Consider the following 19645-nt stretch of genomic DNA (forward strand, 5'->3'; position numbering starts at 1 on the left):
ACCATGCTAAGTGACAAGTGTGATCTAAGCAAGATCTGGATGGGTGCTGTATAAACCAACACAAAGCAAATGCTTAAATGGAATTAAAACTATAAGTCTACTTACCACAGAATTTCTAAGCTTCTCAGGTAAAGGATCTTTTACTTCCGACAGGGGATCCTCAGGGTTTTTGTCTTCAGAATTAGGAAAAAATTTTGATTGCACTAAAGAGCTTTAAAGAAAGACCAAAAAATCCCACTGAAAAGCATGTATTGTTCTATGTAGTTTTATAATAACAAAGTCAGAAGTTCTATTACATATTGACCACAAAAAATTAATTTTGGCCCATCAGTGCTTTCACACAGCTGTGCAAATTTACAGAGATCTCAACTTTATAAAAGAATTAGTTCTATGTTGTACAGAACAGTGACTATTAAAGAGCAGCAGGCAGATATTCAAACTGCAGTTTCTCTAGTAGCAACACAGGAGTAATTGAACAAAAACTGAATTTTAAGTCAAATTTAGCATTCATGAAACAAAACTTAAACTCATAAATAACTGAAAAGAAATGTGCAAAATTTAGAAGTAGTCTATTTGGCAGCATTTAAAACATTTAAAATTAGCATTAATTCTTTGGTATAATTCAACAGCAACAACAAAAGAAACCTATTCTAGCCTGATAAATTAATTAGCTATACTGACCAAACTTTTAAATTCTTAGCAGGCCTTGTGATATTAAAGCTCCAAAACCTTACACTTAAGCTTTTAGAAGCCCATGTGCAATGTTACTAGCCATAACAAGTTGTCTCACAACATCTCAGTGTGATTTTTCTTACAATATCCTAGAGAGTGCAGAAAAATTATTTCTTTTTATGGAGAGGAAGATCACTACAGAATAAGCCCTAGATCTTCAAAGGAAATTGCACACTGCAATTTATTACAATGCTTAACTGTGCCACAGTCAAGCATGAACATCCAGGCTTTAGTCTTTGGAAAGAACAAAAGAAGTATCTAGGGGAAATAACCTCATATCAACTGAACTAAGAGTGACTGGACAAGGTTTAGTGGTCAGCCCAAAGATAAGAGATTTCCTCTGGTGTACACACTCATGTATCATTAGTTTTGTTGTTCACAGAGGAGGTCCTTCCCTATCCACCCCAAGCCAATATTTATCAAATTCATCCAACCTTGTGGCTACATTAAATCCAAGTTCAAGCTCTGTCTCACCTAGGTATGTGGCTGAGCTTTTATTGGCTATTCTGGGGAGGTGTTTCTCCTACTGGAACTATTTTACATGTATCATTATTAACTGAATCAAACACCTTCAGCACCAGATCTCTACTCCAACTAAGAATAACATGAATGCCTGTTTCCCCATGCTAGATGGAAATACTCATCACAAAACCAGATCCCTATAATTGAGCATAATTTTTTGAACAAGTGCTTGGAGCACACATTCAATATAGGAATATATCAACCAATGAAGTGGAAGTATTCAAGAAGTCCCCCTGTAGACTTCAGCGTAAACCAGTGCCTTGAGCACCTCTTTAAACAAAAAAGGGTACATGTTATTCCCAATAAACCCAGCAGCAGAAAGATGGCACCTGACTGACATTCTGGAGAACATCAGCAGGCAGTTAAATCAGATTTTGGCATGTAAGTGATTTACCAAAAGTCACAAAAAAGGTCATTGTTAGAGAAGGAACTAGATGCAAAATGTGAGGATTTCTAACTATTGAACCAAGATTATACTATTTTTGATTAGTGCTGGTGAGTATAATTCAAACAGTATGAAGTAGTAACATTATTTGTAGTTTTTCCTTGCAACTTGCTTCTTCACTGGGGAAGAGATACAAATTGAGTCACTTACAAAAGTACAGAAGGGTCACTGCTTTGTCTGCTGAGATGATACGATATTGCCACTAACAAACCACAAAATATGGAGAAGAGAACTGGAATATGCTGCCCATCCCAGGAATCCTGGAGACAGAAACAAAATGTTAATAAAAAGGAGACAAAGTACACACCACTTTACCTGACATACAAGACTTATGTATATCACAGAGAACAGAGAAATTAACTACAATTCCACAAAAATAAGCCAGGGCTTTTTGTACAAAAATATTGTTCCATCTTTACCTATGTGTAACTACAGATCAGAAACTCTAACACAGTATATATCCCTCAAAGCTACACCATCTTAATCATTAAACAGTCATTATTTCTCATAACCCTTATGAAGCATTTCCTGCATTCCCTGAGACCCCAGGCTCTTAAAGAGCTGTATTTAGTCACTTCTTAATTTTGAACATTACATATATTTGACTCAAGATTTATTTTTCCTAATGTGCTGAATGCAGATTAAACAGGGGCTTTATTTGTGTTTTCCTGATCTCCACTGGATCTACAAAGATGAAAGAGTTATTCTTTGCTAAAGCTTGTTTGTCTTAAAAGGATGTGTTTAGAAAAGGCTAACAAGAAGTGCACAAATTCACAGAAAGCTAATGATGTCCTGCAGGTGATAGCATCATGGGAATAACTCCTCTAAGAACTTTCTACTCTCTGTGATAAAGTGGAAAAGCCAGTCAACAGAGTCGGACCCACACATGCTACAATTCATTGTAAACTGGGCATGTCTGATTATTGACACACCTGAAATGAATAAACAGAACCAGCATCATACCCCATACTGTTTTCAAGCAACATTTCAAGCAAGGAAAACAGGGTATGTGGGGGGGTGTGTCTGTGTGTCCCTTGCCAGCTAACTAACTCTCCCCTTCAGATAGGCACACATCTTCAGTTTGACATTACAACCTATTTCTTAGTTTCTTCTCAAATAAATATTAATTAGAAAATACTATTTTACTTTGGTGGCACCAGAAAAAAATACTAGCATGAGCCATTTTGAGAGGTTAACATACAAGTACATACAGACTCTGCTAGAAACAAGCCACTTGCATGATATTTTCAAGAACTGATGTAGAATGGAAATGAAGCTAAATGTCATGTGTTTTCAACCAAAAAAAGGCCCATTATAGCAGGCACAAATCACACACCTTTTAAAAGCAAAAAATCTGCTTTGTCCCTGCATTGCATCTCCTCTATTGATACCACAGCTGAGCAAGAATAAAACCCTAGTAAATCAAACTAATATTTCTAGTTCAGTAGTTGCATACTTTAGTTACTTAATACAGAATAAAGCAGAGAACAAACCCCACAACATGAATGTTCACTGTACATGAAGTTTTTCTTACCTTAAGGGCACCATAGCACAGTCCATACAACAATGCTACTGCCACAATACTACAGATAAAACTGTAAAGTGCTGCAAGCAGGCTTGTGGTAGCTGAACATCATAGAAATGAAAAGAAAAGAAAAAACATTGTTATCTTAAGTTAGAATACAAAATACTTCAGTTTGTTTAAGGTATCAGCCCCATATTTTCCTCTGATGGAAAAAAAAAGGCAATTCAAACCAGAGCAGCTTAACTGTATTTTCCCCTACAAGTAATTTTTATTAAGAGCATTTTATGTGCCTTTTTAAATCTCCTTAGTTATTCAACAGCTTTACCATGGGAATAGTTAACTGCAATAGAAACCAGCTGAGGAAGAAGCGACAGACTTACTAGGACAGTAATTCTATTTGTCAATAGAATCAGAATCAATCAGAAGACTTTTAGGCTTTTTAAAAACATAATTAAAGTATTCTATATTTAGAGGGTAGGAATAAAAATAGTGTAACCACTAAATGTTTTAACTAGCATACTGTTCTGGGCTGCTCCAAATCTCATACTTCTGCCACTGAAAAAACAGAGTACTTACCATTGCCACCAAAGACATGAATGTCCAGCTGTTCACAGAGATACATCACAAAGGTATTCACCTGAGGCAGGAGACCAATGAAGAATACTATAGGGAAACATAGTGTAAACACTACAGAAAAAGAAGAGTTGAAAAAGTGGTGAATATGAAAAAACCAACATCGTAAGGTATTTTTCAGTTTATGTTCTAAGGTATCACACACCCCATTTAAACTCAACATCACTTAAGTATTTTTATTACAAATTTCTAAGGAAAATATACATTCTGTAAAGTCCTACCTCCAGGGCTTGGAACTGACTGAATAAAGAGGTCACACAAAATCAATAGTTTTTTCCTTTTAATTGCTGTAAACATGGACACAAACCAATTCAGGTTTTCCCTTTTTATTTAGCAAAGATCAGCCAGGAGTGTTTACAGATTAGACTTGTAAGTTTTCGCTCACTGTAAGTGAGACTTATCCGAGCCTAACTGCCTGTCTGGAGTTGGAGGAGTAACCTAACACCAGCCACTCTGACACAAGGGAGGGCAAGCACTCCACCTCCAGGCTTTCTGCTACTAATTGTATCTGACAGTTTTACTCATTTTCTCACACCACTTCTACACATTCTAATCCTAAATGCCTGCGTTTTCTGTTTGTTTGGGGTTTTTTAACGAGGACAATTGTATGAATCATGACAACACCTGCAAATTACAGGATTTCAGCACACAAAGATAAATGAATGCCACCTAATTTCAATACAGAAAACGGTTATGTCTCCACCTGTACATATCAATTACTTTCCATCTTAAAGAATAAAAGATGCAGAAATAATCTTCTACATATGTTCAGATATAGTAGTTCAGATCTAATTCACATGCAATTTCCCATGATAATTTAGTCTTCAAATGTTTACATCTCTCTCTCTCTCTCTCCTTTCTATGGGCTCTGTTTGAGACTACAGGGCTGTTATTATTTTCCTAACAGGGGAAAGGATTGTTTTTTTGGGGTTTACATTGTTTGTTTTTTTGCATTAGGTTCAGGGGGGTAATGGAGTTAAATGTCATCGGTATTCTGAATGCACTGTGCTGCTCAGAAAACAGTAAAATTACCACAAAATGGAAATGCAGCTCAGAAATTGTATTTTTGGTATTGCTGATAGGCCTGTTCTGAGAAGAAGCATGTTAAATAAGATTTAACCTACGTATAATGTTTTTTAAAATTGTGTCTGTACTGTTCTGCCAATTGCTAAAGACAAATAGCCTGACTTAAGAGAACTCCTACTCATTTGCCAAAAGCCCCTCCAGAGAGTGTGAAAGAGTCCAAATTACAATGTTTTTATAACTATTAAGCAGCTAGGTCCTAGCAAAAGCAAACAATTCAAATCCGTTAAAAAGCCACTCACCTATAACTAAGTCCCTGGCTGACAGCAGCAGCAATGGGTTGGTGAAAGCCATTCCGTACAACCTGAATCTTGTTGTAGATATGTTTCTGCTGCCATAATCCAACAGCCAAATCAGACCACAACACAAACAGAAATATACAGGCCTACTATAGGCTATGATACGATTGTGACCCTGTTTAAAAAGAAATCACAAAACCACCAACATTTATTCATTATTAATGGATAAAGTAACTTTTAGTCTTTTGCTACAGATAGCTTCAGAAACAAAATTCATCAACTAATATACTGTCACCTCACCATATCCTAAAGTTTTCTTCATAAAACCCCTAAAGCTAAGCTATATATACCCTTAGTCTCAGCTATATTTTATGGTATGTTGCTTGCAGTACTAAATGCTAGAGAAGCTCTGACTAGACTGTGTAAGCAATTGAGAATAAATCAATTTAAAGGATAAAGGGATTAAAGTTTATTACTCAGATACTGCTTCTGCTGGATGGGAGAACAGAATCTCTAGCTGTTTTTACAAAATACAACTTCTTACACAAAATTAATGACTTGCTGCAGAGGAATAATGCTTTTCTACATCTTATCTAGGACATAAAAGTTAATATTTTGTCTTGGCAATCTAGCAGATGCACAAACATATTGTGCTAGAAATACTAGAAAGTTACCATTTCCATGCTCAAACATTAGTGTTCACTACAGCATTGCAAACTCAGCTTATTAGAATGAAAAAATAAAGCAGTGTGCACACTAGGACAACTGAATGATCTACACAATTAAAACAGAACATCAAAGCTGTGTCAGTTCATACTAGCAGAGCAAATTACAACATTAAGAATACTTCTAAGTATAATTGCTATAATAATAAAGATTCTTCAAAAAGCTTATCATGACACGGCTCCCTAGAAAAAGCCAGGCTCAGAACAGGAGGACATGATTTGCTAAATACAAAGAGTACAGCGGGGAGAAACAATACCAATTCCCTTCTCACACACTAAGACAACTACAAGCCTTTTGTGCCTTGTGAGAAGGGACAAAGAAGAAATGCCAGAAAAATCAAACCAAACTGATCAATTCTCTGTGGGAGTTCTGCATCTGCAGAGTTAGTACAGTGGCACATGCCCATGACTTACATGTCGGGGGGAAGAAGAATCTGGCTGAACGCTCTGAAACCAAAATAAAAAGAGGAAAGTTACCAAATCTACAGGTAAGTGTGTTTACCTCCCTACACACACCTTCTTGGTTGAGGTTCTTTTAACAATATCTATGATTAATTTTACAGTTGTTAAGCCACATTATAGCCTTTAAATAGCACAATGTTGTAAACCATTAAATGTACTTAAAGAGCAGATGTCTATAACCAAAATTCTAAAAAAAAATCCCGAAGCCCCTTATTTTCAAGACTTTTACTGGTTTTCAACAGGAAAACTTAGGAACTTTAATTTTAAATCTAATTTCCATCCTAATAGTCAAATCAAAAAATAATCAGTCATTTTTAGATGACAATAAACCATTATCAGTCTAACAAAAATTAATTATCTGATTAAAAAGATGTTTAGATATAATTGCCCCAATGTGAATGCTCCAAGGTGTAGACACTACAGAAAATTAAAACCCAAACCAATAAAACTTCAAGTTCAGTTTGTAGTTGGTTTTCAACAAGTAAGATGTGCTCCTCTCCAGGAACCAAAAAATTGCATGAGAACAATAAATAAAGGATTCTTTAACAAGCATATGTAGAATGATTCTGTTGATGTGACCTTGAATTACTATCTATCAAACTTCCTATGAGGCCAAGTTTACTAATTTCTTTATAAATTATAAGCTTGCACATTTATCCTTAAAGCCCTAACTAACCTGCAACACCCAACTGGATTTTTATCTGTTGTTTGTAGAAAGTAAAGAGAAATTAAAGTACCTTCAACAGTGAGTACTGGCAACTGGCTATTACCAGGCAGAACTGGAAGACCCAAATATCCTTGAAAAAGCCCTCTATAAGAAGTACAGAGCCCAGAAATGCAACTAGAATAGCTAGGATGACAGCTAATACATTTTCAAGGATCTCACGATTCCTGTTTTAAAGGGAGAGAAAAAAAAAAGAAAAAAGGAATTTAAAGCTAACTATGTCTAGAAAAAGCTGCAAAAGAGCAGTTAGAGTAAAAAATTAACAAGGGTTATGCTACTGGTAGCCAAGTAGTTAAGAATAAATTTGAACTTCTATAGTCTACTAGCACAATGTCCTTTATCAAAGCTAGGAGCTACCAGGATTTCATTGACAGCTGAAAGCAGTTAGTATCGTATGGAATTTTACTTTAAACAGTAGAAGATAACTTCAGCAGATATTTTTAGAAATAATTCAAATGTTCCACCAGAAGCATGGTCTGTAACAGAAATCTATATTCAAAGCCACCCAAAATGATGATAAGCCTAAGAAAAAACATAAGCATGATAACTTACCTGTGTATATAACCTGTTACTCATGATTTTTTAATGAAGAAACTAAAAATATTCTTGCTTGAGTAAGATATGCCAAGTGGAATACACATAATTCCCTACAATATTGCCTGTGCTTTGGAACAGAGTTATGAGTATTCCTCCCTGGACAGAATCACTATTATCCTGTTTATTTCAAGGAGGTTCATTACCAAAATACAAATACTCTACATATTCCAAAAGCTGGCAACTGGAGGATCACCTTAATTTTATTCCTCTAGGTCAATGTAGCAAGGACAAGAAGTCACAGTATTAAACAACTCTTCGAAAAAATGCTTTGGAACAGCAGGCAAATTCTTTCTGTTTACCAAAAGACTTAGTGCATGCCAGATTGTAGACCCTTTCAAATTCATTTTTGGAGAAGGCTATGCTCTAGCTGTAAATATTGGCAATGAATTTTTCTATTTGGTCATTCAAATATGTTACTGTGCCATGCAGGCAAAGTGAGGGTTGGTTTCCTTTTTTAACTGCTACAGAAAAAAATGAAAGTAGCCTCCATTATTTTAGAAAAACTACATTCAGTATTATTCTTTAATTCTTCAGAGTACAGTAAATAAGTATAATTCTGTAAGGATAGTTTTATCTGTATTACAGTTTAGTAACTGTTTTCATCTTTGCTTTCTGAGGTCTGGCAACATACAAGGATCTCACCTATCAAATAAAGCCAGAAGAGTTAATCTATCAAAATTGATGCTAATCCAAAGTTTAGGCAGGATCCAAAAGCGATAGTACTGCTTGACTTTTTGAGCTGCTTCCTCTTGAGGCTGCATGTGGTCCTGAAGGTCAGGGCTCAGGTCAATATCTTGCTGCTCCAACAGATCTGTATCCATTGTTAGCAGCCTGTTCAACCTGATCTGGGGAAGAGAAAGCTAAAAGAAAGTTAGTATTAACAAAAACTTCTTTATATCAAATCACTGTATAGATACTGAAAATTTCTTTGAAGAAAATTGCTAGAACTCTTTAGTTTCACTTTTGAGGAATTACATGTTAAGCACTGGCACAGGCTTTACTTTTTCAGTCCTTATCACAGCACATGAACAGGACTAGCAGCAACAGTTTGCATACAACAACCCTCTGGCATTTCAGCATATGCCTTGTTTCAAACAAATCATCTTCCAAGTACATTATCCCATTTATTCTGAAAACTTCAAATTTGAAGACAAGTAAACTGATACATGGACAACATACAGTACAGGAATAATCCAATTATTGATTTAAATAAATTACAACACATTTCTTATAGTCAGCTAATCTGTATGCATAACCATGCTGAATGGTTCTTTTTGCCTGACAAAGCAATATACTCGTGCACCAGCAGTCAAATTCAAACTCATTGCATCCAGAATCAGAAATGAACCAAAGAAAAAGCTGTGCCCTAAACAGTCAAGTACTATTTACGACTATTACTTATTTTGCAGTTTGTTCAGAGTTCTCAAGAAAATCACAGTGATACTAACAACCATGAAAGATACTAAAGGAGAGTACTCAGTGCTAATAAGATACTATAGTACCTATGTATAGTCTAATCCAGTTTCTAACAGGCCAAGAAACACCTTGATGTACTGCCCTTTATTCTTAGGCAATATAATTCTTAAAATGTCCTTTAATGAAAAAGCTTCACAAATGTGTAAGGCAAAGAGTAGAACTTCAATACTCATGCCACCTTCAAGTGTCAAAACTACAGGTTTAGTGTTCAGAGGGGCTTTTTCCCTGCAATCATCTAAGCTTAACATTAAATTTCTTGATTTATAAAATTTTATTTATCACTCCTTAAATCATCAGTGTACTTAACTATGCTTAGCCAGCTTCTTTTTCCTAGAAAAATATTAATGAAAATAACAAAGAGGAACACTCCCTTTCTTAAAAGCATTTCAAAAAACACAAATCATACTATTTAAGACAAGCTGTTTCACAAAACAGATCCTTTTTTGACAATTTTTTTTAAAACTTTGATTCTTAAAAGGTAGAATCAGCATAACATTCATGGCACTAATAATAAATTTCAGTGGAAATTTCCATTTAGGTGCATGGACTGAGCTTTTACAGCCACAAATTTGCCTTAAAACAGAATCATTGCCTCCAATGGGACTACACTGGCAAACCGAAAGCACAGAAGACGTAATGCAGCCTGTTTTCTAAAGGCTACATATTTGAGGGGGACTGTGAAAAGCAAAGCAAGTTCCTCTAGCAGACATCAAGTTTAAAAAGCACGTTCTTGATCAAAAGCATGGTCAGGCAAATGGAAGTCTCTTGCTCCTCTGCCAAATCCTAAAGCTGTATTTCATTTTCCCTCTTGATTGTATCATTAGGTACCTTCAACATACTTCTCTTTGGTTTGCCAGCTTAAGAGTCATGACCATTTGCACTGTTTTCAGAACATATGACTTCAGAATTCAGAGTACAGGTATGTCTGGACTTGACAATAATACAAAAGGTTTCAGATCATAAAACTAAGGAATTATAAAGGTATTTGCAGTACAAAACAGTGTAAGTTTCTGCCTTGTTTTCCAAGTCACTCCCTGCATATAAATTTAAATTTTGTACAGCATACTCCAATGACAGATTTCTAAATTCTTTTCAGGAAAATTACTCAAGGGAAGTTTTTTATTGTCGGAACACAATATTTAGTCTTTCTGCTGCCTGCTAACCTCAGTAATGCACAGAAGGAAAACTGTCCAAATTGTACACATTATCTTTGGAAACTTTTACACGGTATCTTAGAACAATTTCTATGAGTATTTTTATATCACTAGGTTTTAAATCAGAGGAAACCAACTAAGTTTTAAAGTGTTATGCAAGAAGATTAATTTGCTTGTATATATGAACACACTACAATACTAAATACTTTCTCTTCATTAATCCAGACAAAATTCTTACATAAGAACAGAGAACTACCACACAGAATGATTAATCAGTGCTATAAAGTTGGATAGTCTTCTGATTCTTTGCATGCTTTAAAAATAAGTAAGAAAAACTTACTAGATCATGTGGATAAAAGCGAACTGAGGTAGAACTCGATACGTGAGAGTCCGTGTCACTATAAGAACAGGGAAAATACTTCAGATTATAAATTACATTTTATTTCAACAGGTCACTCTAATTTTCTAGTGTCCCAAATTAATTTTGATACCTTGTGAATCTTATCTAAGTATCTTTCAGTTTTTCCTTCAGTCACTTACTATAAATGCAAGTAGTTACTTAGTCTCATGTATTGTGGTACATTCCACAGCTATGGTAAGCCCGGAGACTCTTTAATCTTACACTTAACATCTTTTCAACACCCAGTTCCTAAATCTTCTAAAAAGAACTACAATGATACCCATTATTCCACTTGAAAAACAAAAATTTTATAAGCTTTAGCTAGTGATTTGTAAAGATACATCATATCTCTAAAGAAGTGCAGAGGCCGCTAGGCGTTCACATGCAGTTTCTCATAGTTCTATATTTTTTTTATCAAGATCCCAAAACTGCCAAAAACAGTACACAGCACAGGTAAAGTCAGCTACTTAAACTGCTTTTGAAAAACTTAACTTAAAGTTAAACCTCTGGTAAGAAGAGCAAAATTACTTTGCAATTTCCATTCATTAGAGATGAAGAGAAATATCTCTTACTGTATGAGAGTCCATATCCAACCATTGCTTTTTTCCCCAATTTTGGATAGCTTTTGGATGTTTGTTTTCCATGTAAATCACATGGTTGTAAGACTTGTATCAAATTTATGCAACCTTCCTTCAGTTCCTTGCCTTAAGATAAAAACATTCTTTGTTATCAACTTTACTTCACTCAAACTCAAGTATTCTCTACAGCTGAGATCTGATTATCTGAAGTGACCAGTTTGTTCCTTCCATTAGCACATTCAACTTCAAAACAGCAGCCATCAGCAAAGTCATTGCATCTGGAACATGCAAGCAGTAAAGGCAGGGATTGGCAGCTTTGTGGAAGGAATGCAGAACTTTTTGTCCAAGTTCAATTCTACAAAAGGCACTTGCATACTCTCACAAGAAAGATTTGAAGATGGGATGTTTCATATTCATGACTCCGTAATTCCAAGAGCTATTTCACCTACATGTGGCAGGAATTACAGCATTCAGCATGGCGCAATAGCTTCAGAGCAATTCTACATAGTTAAGTAGATTGGGGGCAGGTGGGAAGCCACAGGAGGTTTTGGGTTGCTTTTCTTTCTTCTGCCTCCCATCCCTTCAGAGAAAGAAAAGGCATCTTTCCAGCAGCAGATGAACTTTCCAGTATGTAGCTGGCTATTTCAGCTGCAAGTCAAATTTTAATCTCAGACATGTTAACACTTCCATTTACTGTTTGATGCCATCTATGAACTTGAAAATAAATTTATCAGTATACAATGGCTTCACAACTGGAAGTTCAATAGCCATTATGGTCAACAGCCACCTAACTTTATCAAAAATGGGTTAAATTCTTTAACAAAGACTTTCTATCAGCCAACAAAAAAATGCATTAGTCAAGTTCTCAGTTTGGAAGTGTAATGCTTAAGCTAATAGTAGTACTCATTTTCAGAGAATATTTAACTTAATGTCATCTTCTAGTAAAAATCACTTGGGTCACAAAAGTAAAAGTATATGGTTAATAGACTGTATTGATTTTTTTGGTAGTCCATACTAAATAACCTTTTAAAATTAAAATAAAATATTGGATTGCAGTAAGACAAGAATCATCACTCTTGACTGGCCTTCACACACACCAGATGTTGGATGCTCTTCTTGCAGCTGGCTCAAAGTTCACAAGCGACATGTCGCAGCCCCCTGTCTCGTAGAGCGTAGAACTGAACTTACCTATTAAAGAAAAGGTCAAAAGCAGGTCAAAATTTCCTCATGTTTCATCCCATTGGCAGCAGCTTCTATTTATTAACTTACAACAGAGATCAATTCAGACATCTGAATTTACATCAGTGTTAAAATATAAAATGTGATTACTCATGAATGTGTCACCAGTGCAGACATTAGCTACACAGATGTCTTTCGTACCATTTTACATAGCACATATACTGTAACTGCAGTACTGAATTGAAGTTTGTATACTGAGTTTGTATTTACAAGATGACACCATTAACACAACAGGACAGTGTAAGCCTTTTTTCCCCTTAGAGAATAACCACATGAAAAATTTGCAGTGACCAGCTTCTTCAGCTCTCCCCGACCCCCAACAGAACCATCAGTAAATTACTATCAGCATCTAAGAATATTTAGCTACAGCAGAGATAACCCAAGTATCTGAATAAAATTATTTTGAGACGCCCATGTCTATTTGAAAAGAAACACAAAGACTGAAAGAAGTGGCCAGAAATGCTTCAAAAATTAACTTAGGAAACTCAAAAAAGGAATGTGAGGCAGAGATTTATTCTACAAGCTAGAAACAAATGCTTCAGTGTAAGAACAAAGGACTGCAAACTAACTTCCTAGATAAACTATTTGGACTTACTTCCAAAATATGTAATTTTAAAAAGCAGCCAAAGATTATAATTCAAATGATAAACTACCTTACTCAAATAAGACATTTTCACAGTACCCTCCTCCCAACAGTGGCCTGATCAGACAGATAAGCATTGTAATTTTCCCTGAAGGCCAGGTTCAATATATTTCAGCTCTGAATGCAAGGAACCTGATTTTGAAACTGATCTCATATGAAATGATCTGCCAATTTCTCCATCTCTTCTAGCTTATAACCCTTCTTAAGTCATGATGCAAAACTTGCAATATTCCAATATTAGCTTATACAAACAAAAGAAAAATCCCACTTTGGAGTATGTGAAGAAAAACTGTATACACCTCTCAGCCATATGTCTCACAGCTTTACCTTCTGCTGATACAAGGTAACCCTCAGAAATACCTAACAAGATCAGAGCTTCCAAACTTCGCCAATTCTGTGAGAGCACAACCTGCTAATACATGGATTTTGAGTATTTTTTAACACAATATAATCCTGCAGCAGCTTCTCTTCAGACTCACAGACCTTTAAGTTTGACTCAGAAGCATTTGAATCTCCACAAGTTAAATCCCTCAAACTACATGCTTAAAACCAGTGAAATAAAGAAAAAAACTGGTATATTGACAATATCTTCATAAAGCTTTCTACCCTCAGAGGGAGCACTTCAGACCAACCAGGGAGACACCACAGCTGTGCTCAGAGCCACCACTGTGACAAGACAGTCCCCTACATAGCTCAGGAGGCACAAACAGCATGCACAGCAGCCCTCTCTCAATATTCAATTACATCTGCCACAGGCTTAAGTACAAAGCTCACTTGTTAGGGCTTTTTCCTCACTGCATAACATTTTAATCAAGTGCTTTAGCTGATTATCTTTTGGTTTTTCAATGCAATGTGTAGTACACATTAATACTGAAGCTTAACATTTAAACTAATAGATAACACGGGGAAACTTCCCACAACTAATAAAAACCCTTGGTTACAAAGGTGTATTTATTAACTGTGTCAATAAAAAAGTTTCAGGAGCAAACACGGAGACACTGGACAATACAAATACACTTCAGGTTCTATTCAGGACAAAGATGTGCATTAATTATTATGGGAAAATCTCCATAACTTAAGAGCAAGCAGCTTTAAAAAAAAAAAGAAAAAAAGGAAGTTTGGGTTAAATTCTTCATGATTTTGCATTACTGAATAGAGAGCCTGGAAATTAAACTTTTTAATTTTTAACTTAATGAAATACTAGTCACAGAAGTTAGAATATACTGCTTGGATATACAATTTTCCCTTCCCTTGGACTGAGGAAAAAACATCAGGAATTTATTTCAGAGGATGTTTACTGAACTATTATACTTTTTCATATCTACAGTTCCCTGCCACTCAACTTATCTTTGAATCTATCAACATTTACTGCATTTATATTGCTGCTGTAAGTACTGCACTGCTGCAGTGGGATATAACAAAATTTATTAATAGAGGTTGCAAACAAACAGAACACCTAATTCCCATTGTTTATACACAAACTACAAAATGGACTCAGGATATGTCATGCTTGCAATTCACCCACTTAAAGGAGGCTTTCCACTGAAAGTTAGCTCCCTGGCAAGCACAGCACAGCTTCTCATTAATACAAAATCTTTTTCTGCCCCATTTTTTTGTTTTTCTTTTGCTGTTTTTGATTGGGTTTGGTTTTGTTGTTGTCTTTCTGTTGGGGTTTTTTGGTCGGTTGGTTTAAATAAAAAGATTTTTCAGAAAAGCCTCAACTCATCTCAGTAGAAAATTTGACAGGACTGTTCATTGCTGTAAGTGACACAAACTCCAAAGTGCGACTGGAGATAATACATCTGAGCTCCAAAATCCTTAATTTTTAAACTCTGTGAGATAGGAACAGCTTCCTCATATTACATAAATGCTAACAAAGAATTTCAATATTCAAGAGTCAATACATATGGATATACCTAGCATTTTTATTTACTCTAGTGACTCTCTCCCATTCCTGCCTCTCACAGCATTCTCCATGGGATACTTGGAACAGCACCACATTGAATAAACTTAAGAATGTATTTTCTTCTCTCTAAAACCTGTAGTTTTATCAAGCTGTGAACAAATGGGAGATTCCAAAGATTATGTTGAAAATCAAGAAATATGTTCAATAGTACGTCTACTCACTCAAAATAAATGTCTAACTTCTCCACACACAAACACACACACAAAAAAAGAGACTTGTAAGTTCTTAACAAATTAAAGTCACCCAAAAATATTCTATTTGGACCAGGTTACAGTAACAAACCAAGACACTGTGATACTCAAGCACACAAATCCAAAGTACACCTTCATTCTGACATGGAGCTAAGATAAATGTGTGTTCTTTGAAGCAAGTTTCCTTGTTCCAAAAGACCAAAATACCTCATCACCACATCCAGAGACAACCATGTAACAGTCCACACTGTGCAAATTGATACTCCCACAGTAGTTAAGGGCATCAACAGACAACAACAACAGGCTGATGAGCTTACACAGACAAAACCTGGAAGACTCAAGTGGCTCAGGATTTAACTAAAATGGTGCTCTGATGGTTTCCTCAGCTAAGTTATCTTTAGTGTGCTTCCCAGTTTTATATCCCATACACTACTTTTTTTCAAACCGCTCAGAGTAGTTCACATGCAAAGGCTTACATGATGAAATGACGTCATCATTAGATCAAGATACATTTGTCTACTGCTTCAATCAGTATTTTTAAAATCCTGGTTAGCAAAACCAAAGTCATCAGAATTTGACTCCTTGGTAGACTGCTAGGAGCTTTATTTCCAAAGGTCAAAATTTTACTGTTAGCTATGGTATGAAGGTGTATATGTTTTCAGTTAGAATACTTCCAAGTAGCTCATTTTTTGTTCCTCTATGAAGTTTGTCAAAAGAGTAACTTACCTATTACCCCAAATTCTACAACGAGGATATTTTCCATAGGAATCATGAGAAGCGAATATTTATTTTATACATAGACCTTTGGACATGCTCCCACATCCATCCCAAATAAATTACATCTATTTAATTTTCAAAAGGTACTGAGTAACTGCTTCTAAATTGGTTTTAATCTAGTAAGCAACCAGTGTATATGTCTATCTTTACATAAAAGTTTTGATATTCAAAACCATTCAACTGCCTTAATAAATTAAAATACTTTAATCTGAAAGATTATTGCTTGTTATATAAACAATACAACCAGAGGTCCACCACACCACCGTAATTGTCTCGTAAAGTTCTAGATGAGCAGTTCTCTTTAAGCACAAAAGCAATTTAAAAAAATCATCTAGCCAGGGACAAGAGTCTGTTACCTCACCCCAGCTTCAAACACTGGGCATCTGTTCTACTAACTCAGTATTTGGATTGCTGTTTGACAAATTCTAATTTGAACTTAATCAATCTTCACTGCAAGGGATGAAAAATCCCACCTACCTGTCTAAACAATCAACCATTAGTGAGAACAAAAAGAATTGGTACTGCCACACTCTGCTCTGCAAACTGTCATTCACTTAAGTCACAGCACATGTTTTGTTGCTTTTGAGATTTGTATTGTATCAATCCTGCCTATAATCATGGCATTTAGTTTGCCACCTTTCCTTTCCATTCTGCAATTCTTCTATGATTTACTTCATGTTTACCACTCCACATCAAGGTCCTTTTCCATCCTTTCAAGTTACTCCTCTCTCAACCTTCCAACAGTATAACTGATAAAAATCTTCCTACTGGAAGACTGAAGATAATGCATCAAAGCATCTCTTGCCTTACTCCCAGGGCAATGCCCAGTTAAAGATAACTGTATCATCACCAGACTGGGTATGGGACAGGTATAATACAGTGAGGTTCATCCTAGGTAAAGTAACCCACCAGAATCAAATTAACAGACAAGAAATTCCAAAGTAAACAAAACCAAAAACTGTGTCTTGTTAAGTGCTGCAGCTTGACATCAACACAAACAGAACAAATGTAGAAGTAAATAGCACACTGGTAAAGGAAAACATGAGCCCTCTATGTGAGGACTTTTACAGTAAATGAATACCTGCCCTGTTTGCCTTTCCAAGAGGATTTGAATTAAGAAACTCTTCTATGCACTGTACAGATATATATAACCCCATCTATGTTTGTCACTGATATTTCCAGTTGGAGTAAATCAGGTTTTATTTCCATGTATTTCCCCAGCCACTAGTTTTACTTTTTTGCCCTGGGCAGTCACAATGATTTCCACAGCAACAAATAATTGGTCATAGCTCCTTGACTGCTTTTATTTTTATTCTGATGCTGATCAAGGAAAAAACAAACTACAACCTTCTCCCAACCCAAACCACAGACAAACTAAAGTACAACTACAGACAAACTAAAGGGTCATCTTTTACTGTAAGATATTTTGGGATAACATAGCAAAACCAAGAGCCTTAGATACAATTGAAAGAGAAAAATAGTGTTACTTCATCCCTGACTAAGGGTTAAAAAAAAAAAAAAGACAAAAAAAAACCCCAAACTAACCACATAGGAAAGGAAAGATACTTTATTGTTAGGCCTGATAATGGAATCACACACACAAAAGCCTGCACTATTTTGCCAACTATTTTACTTTTAACAAAACATAGCATCTGTTCCACAAAACCTGCTACATAAACTAGAAAATTTGATTTTCCTAAAATAACACAAGAAGATCCTGCATATAATAGCTCCTTTCTCTCAAAGGATTCTAAACTAGATGCTCAGAGTCTCAAAACAGGAAAAAAATCCCTGTTATACATCAGATTTCTACCTAGCAGATCCCAGAAGTTTTTTGCCTCCCAAAGACAATTGTAAGCACAATACAGGTAAAGTTTCAGAAGAATTAAGTGTCATGAATTTCTGAAGACTCCAATGCACAAAAAATACAATGAATATGCCTTTTTAGAGTCTGAATGCCATGTTGAATTTTATATATGATCTACTTTGATTTCTGCTAGAGCAAATAATAAAAGCTCTTAAAATAGACCTATACTGCATATTAAATGACAAATTCTACAGAACTCAACTGTATTGTTTTGGGTAATATGAACCAAACCCTTCAAATAAATAACAGCGGCCTCAAGAATATAGCTCAACATTAAACTTGGATAGAAATGAACAGTATAACAATTTCAGAGTTTTATTTCAAGTATCTTCTTTTCAAATATGAAATAAGCGTCCAAATTAAATTGAAAAATGGGTTTCATATAACAAGCTTTCATAGCTGAGAGACGCAAGCACTGAGATTGAAACAATAACACTTCTACCTAGAAAACAGTAAAGCAACAGAATCTACAACAAAAATTATTAGATAACTAGATCATGTGTATTTATTATATTTTTAGTTAAGTCCTATAAAACATCTCAGAGTTGGTAAAGGTGGTTTCAGTTTTGCTTATATTCCATTTCTCCTTATACTGCACTAGATGGTGCAGAAGAAGGAAGACTCAATCAAATTCACATTTAAAGGGTTACCACAGACTCTCAATTCATGGAGTCTTCCCCTCTAGTGGGGTAAGAGACAACTCACTTATCTCTTAGTCCTGGATTACACAAGGTCTGAAACATGTTTTGTCAGTGTTCTGATCAAACCTGTACTTTTAGGTTATTAGAGCTGACAGCTACTCAAAATTCCATCACTAGTAATTGTCAGTGCTCAAGATGGCCATTTTAACACTGGAAGGAAGAGTTATGTATTAATGATGAAGCCATAAGTAATTCAGGCCATGTATAGATAGTTGCAAAGATCCCTGCTGGGAATTTTTCCAAACCAGCCCCTTCACTATGTGGCAGATCAGTTACTATTTAAGACTGTCTTAACTTCTTCCTAGCAATTTTATTAGCTACATAGAAGTAAATTAAGAAGTTAATAATCAAGAATACTACATAAAACGGACCATGAAGAACAAAGAAGACACTATAAAGCTCTATAAAACAATGATATTTGATATACAAAAGAGTCCAGATTTACTTCCAATACCAAGCCCCTAAGTTAACATTGAATTTGTACATTCAAAGCAAAGCATTCATTTACTTAAGTATTTCTTCTTTGAACAGCAGCTAAACAACTCGTTCAAAAAAGGTAACATCAAGAATTTTTAGGAACCATAACAAGTTTGGGGGGGATTTTTGTTTGTTTGTTTTGGTTTTGGGGTTTGTTTGTTTTTGTTTTTTTTTTTTTTTTAGGAACCAGAAAATCCCCGAAGCCTCCATTTCTGCTCAACTGCCTGTAGGACCATAGGAAAGATTTATTAAATGTGTTACATTGCTCAAATCAAGAAAGCCCTCACACCATCATTACTTGTATCTACAACTCCTTATTTCCCATCAGGCATTTGCTAGAGAAACTGCTTGGCAAGGTGATTGAGCAATATAGCCTTCCTAGAAACACACCTGTAAGATTGAGAAACAACGCTCAGGTTAGCTGATTTTCACTGCATTATAACCAATAAACCTGCCCTATTAAAACTTCCATGTCACCAAGGTTACATA

General features: G+C 35.4%; 1 protein-coding gene across 8 annotated transcripts in view; it reads right to left on the reverse strand.

Moving 5' to 3' along the window:
• Positions 1-19645, reverse strand: part of PCNX1 (pecanex 1) — an 87187-nt gene that overhangs the window by 30787 nt on the left and 36755 nt on the right. For 4 of the 8 annotated variants that reach the window (XM_030274417.4, XM_030274414.4, XM_030274410.4 and 1 more), the window contains 10 exons: positions 12393-12483; positions 10658-10715; positions 8330-8547; positions 7104-7257; positions 6319-6351; positions 5183-5354; positions 3801-3911; positions 3234-3325; positions 1850-1959; positions 106-211 (listed from right to left, as the gene is read on the reverse strand). In XM_030274417.4, coding sequence (XP_030130277.1) covers positions 106-211; positions 1850-1959; positions 3234-3325; positions 3801-3911; positions 5183-5354; positions 6319-6351; positions 7104-7257; positions 8330-8547; positions 10658-10715; positions 12393-12483 — 1145 coding nt within the window. The remainder of the gene's footprint in view (positions 1-105; positions 212-1849; positions 1960-3233; positions 3326-3800; positions 3912-5182; positions 5355-6318; positions 6352-7103; positions 7258-8329; positions 8548-10657; positions 10716-12392; positions 12484-19645) is intronic. The other 4 variants (XM_030274415.4, XM_030274411.4, XM_030274413.4 and 1 more) reach the window with 3 other exon arrangements.

The sequence above is a fragment of the Taeniopygia guttata genome, chromosome 5, assembly GCF_048771995.1.
Source record: "Taeniopygia guttata chromosome 5, bTaeGut7.mat, whole genome shotgun sequence".
Lineage (NCBI taxonomy): Eukaryota > Metazoa > Chordata > Aves > Passeriformes > Estrildidae > Taeniopygia > Taeniopygia guttata.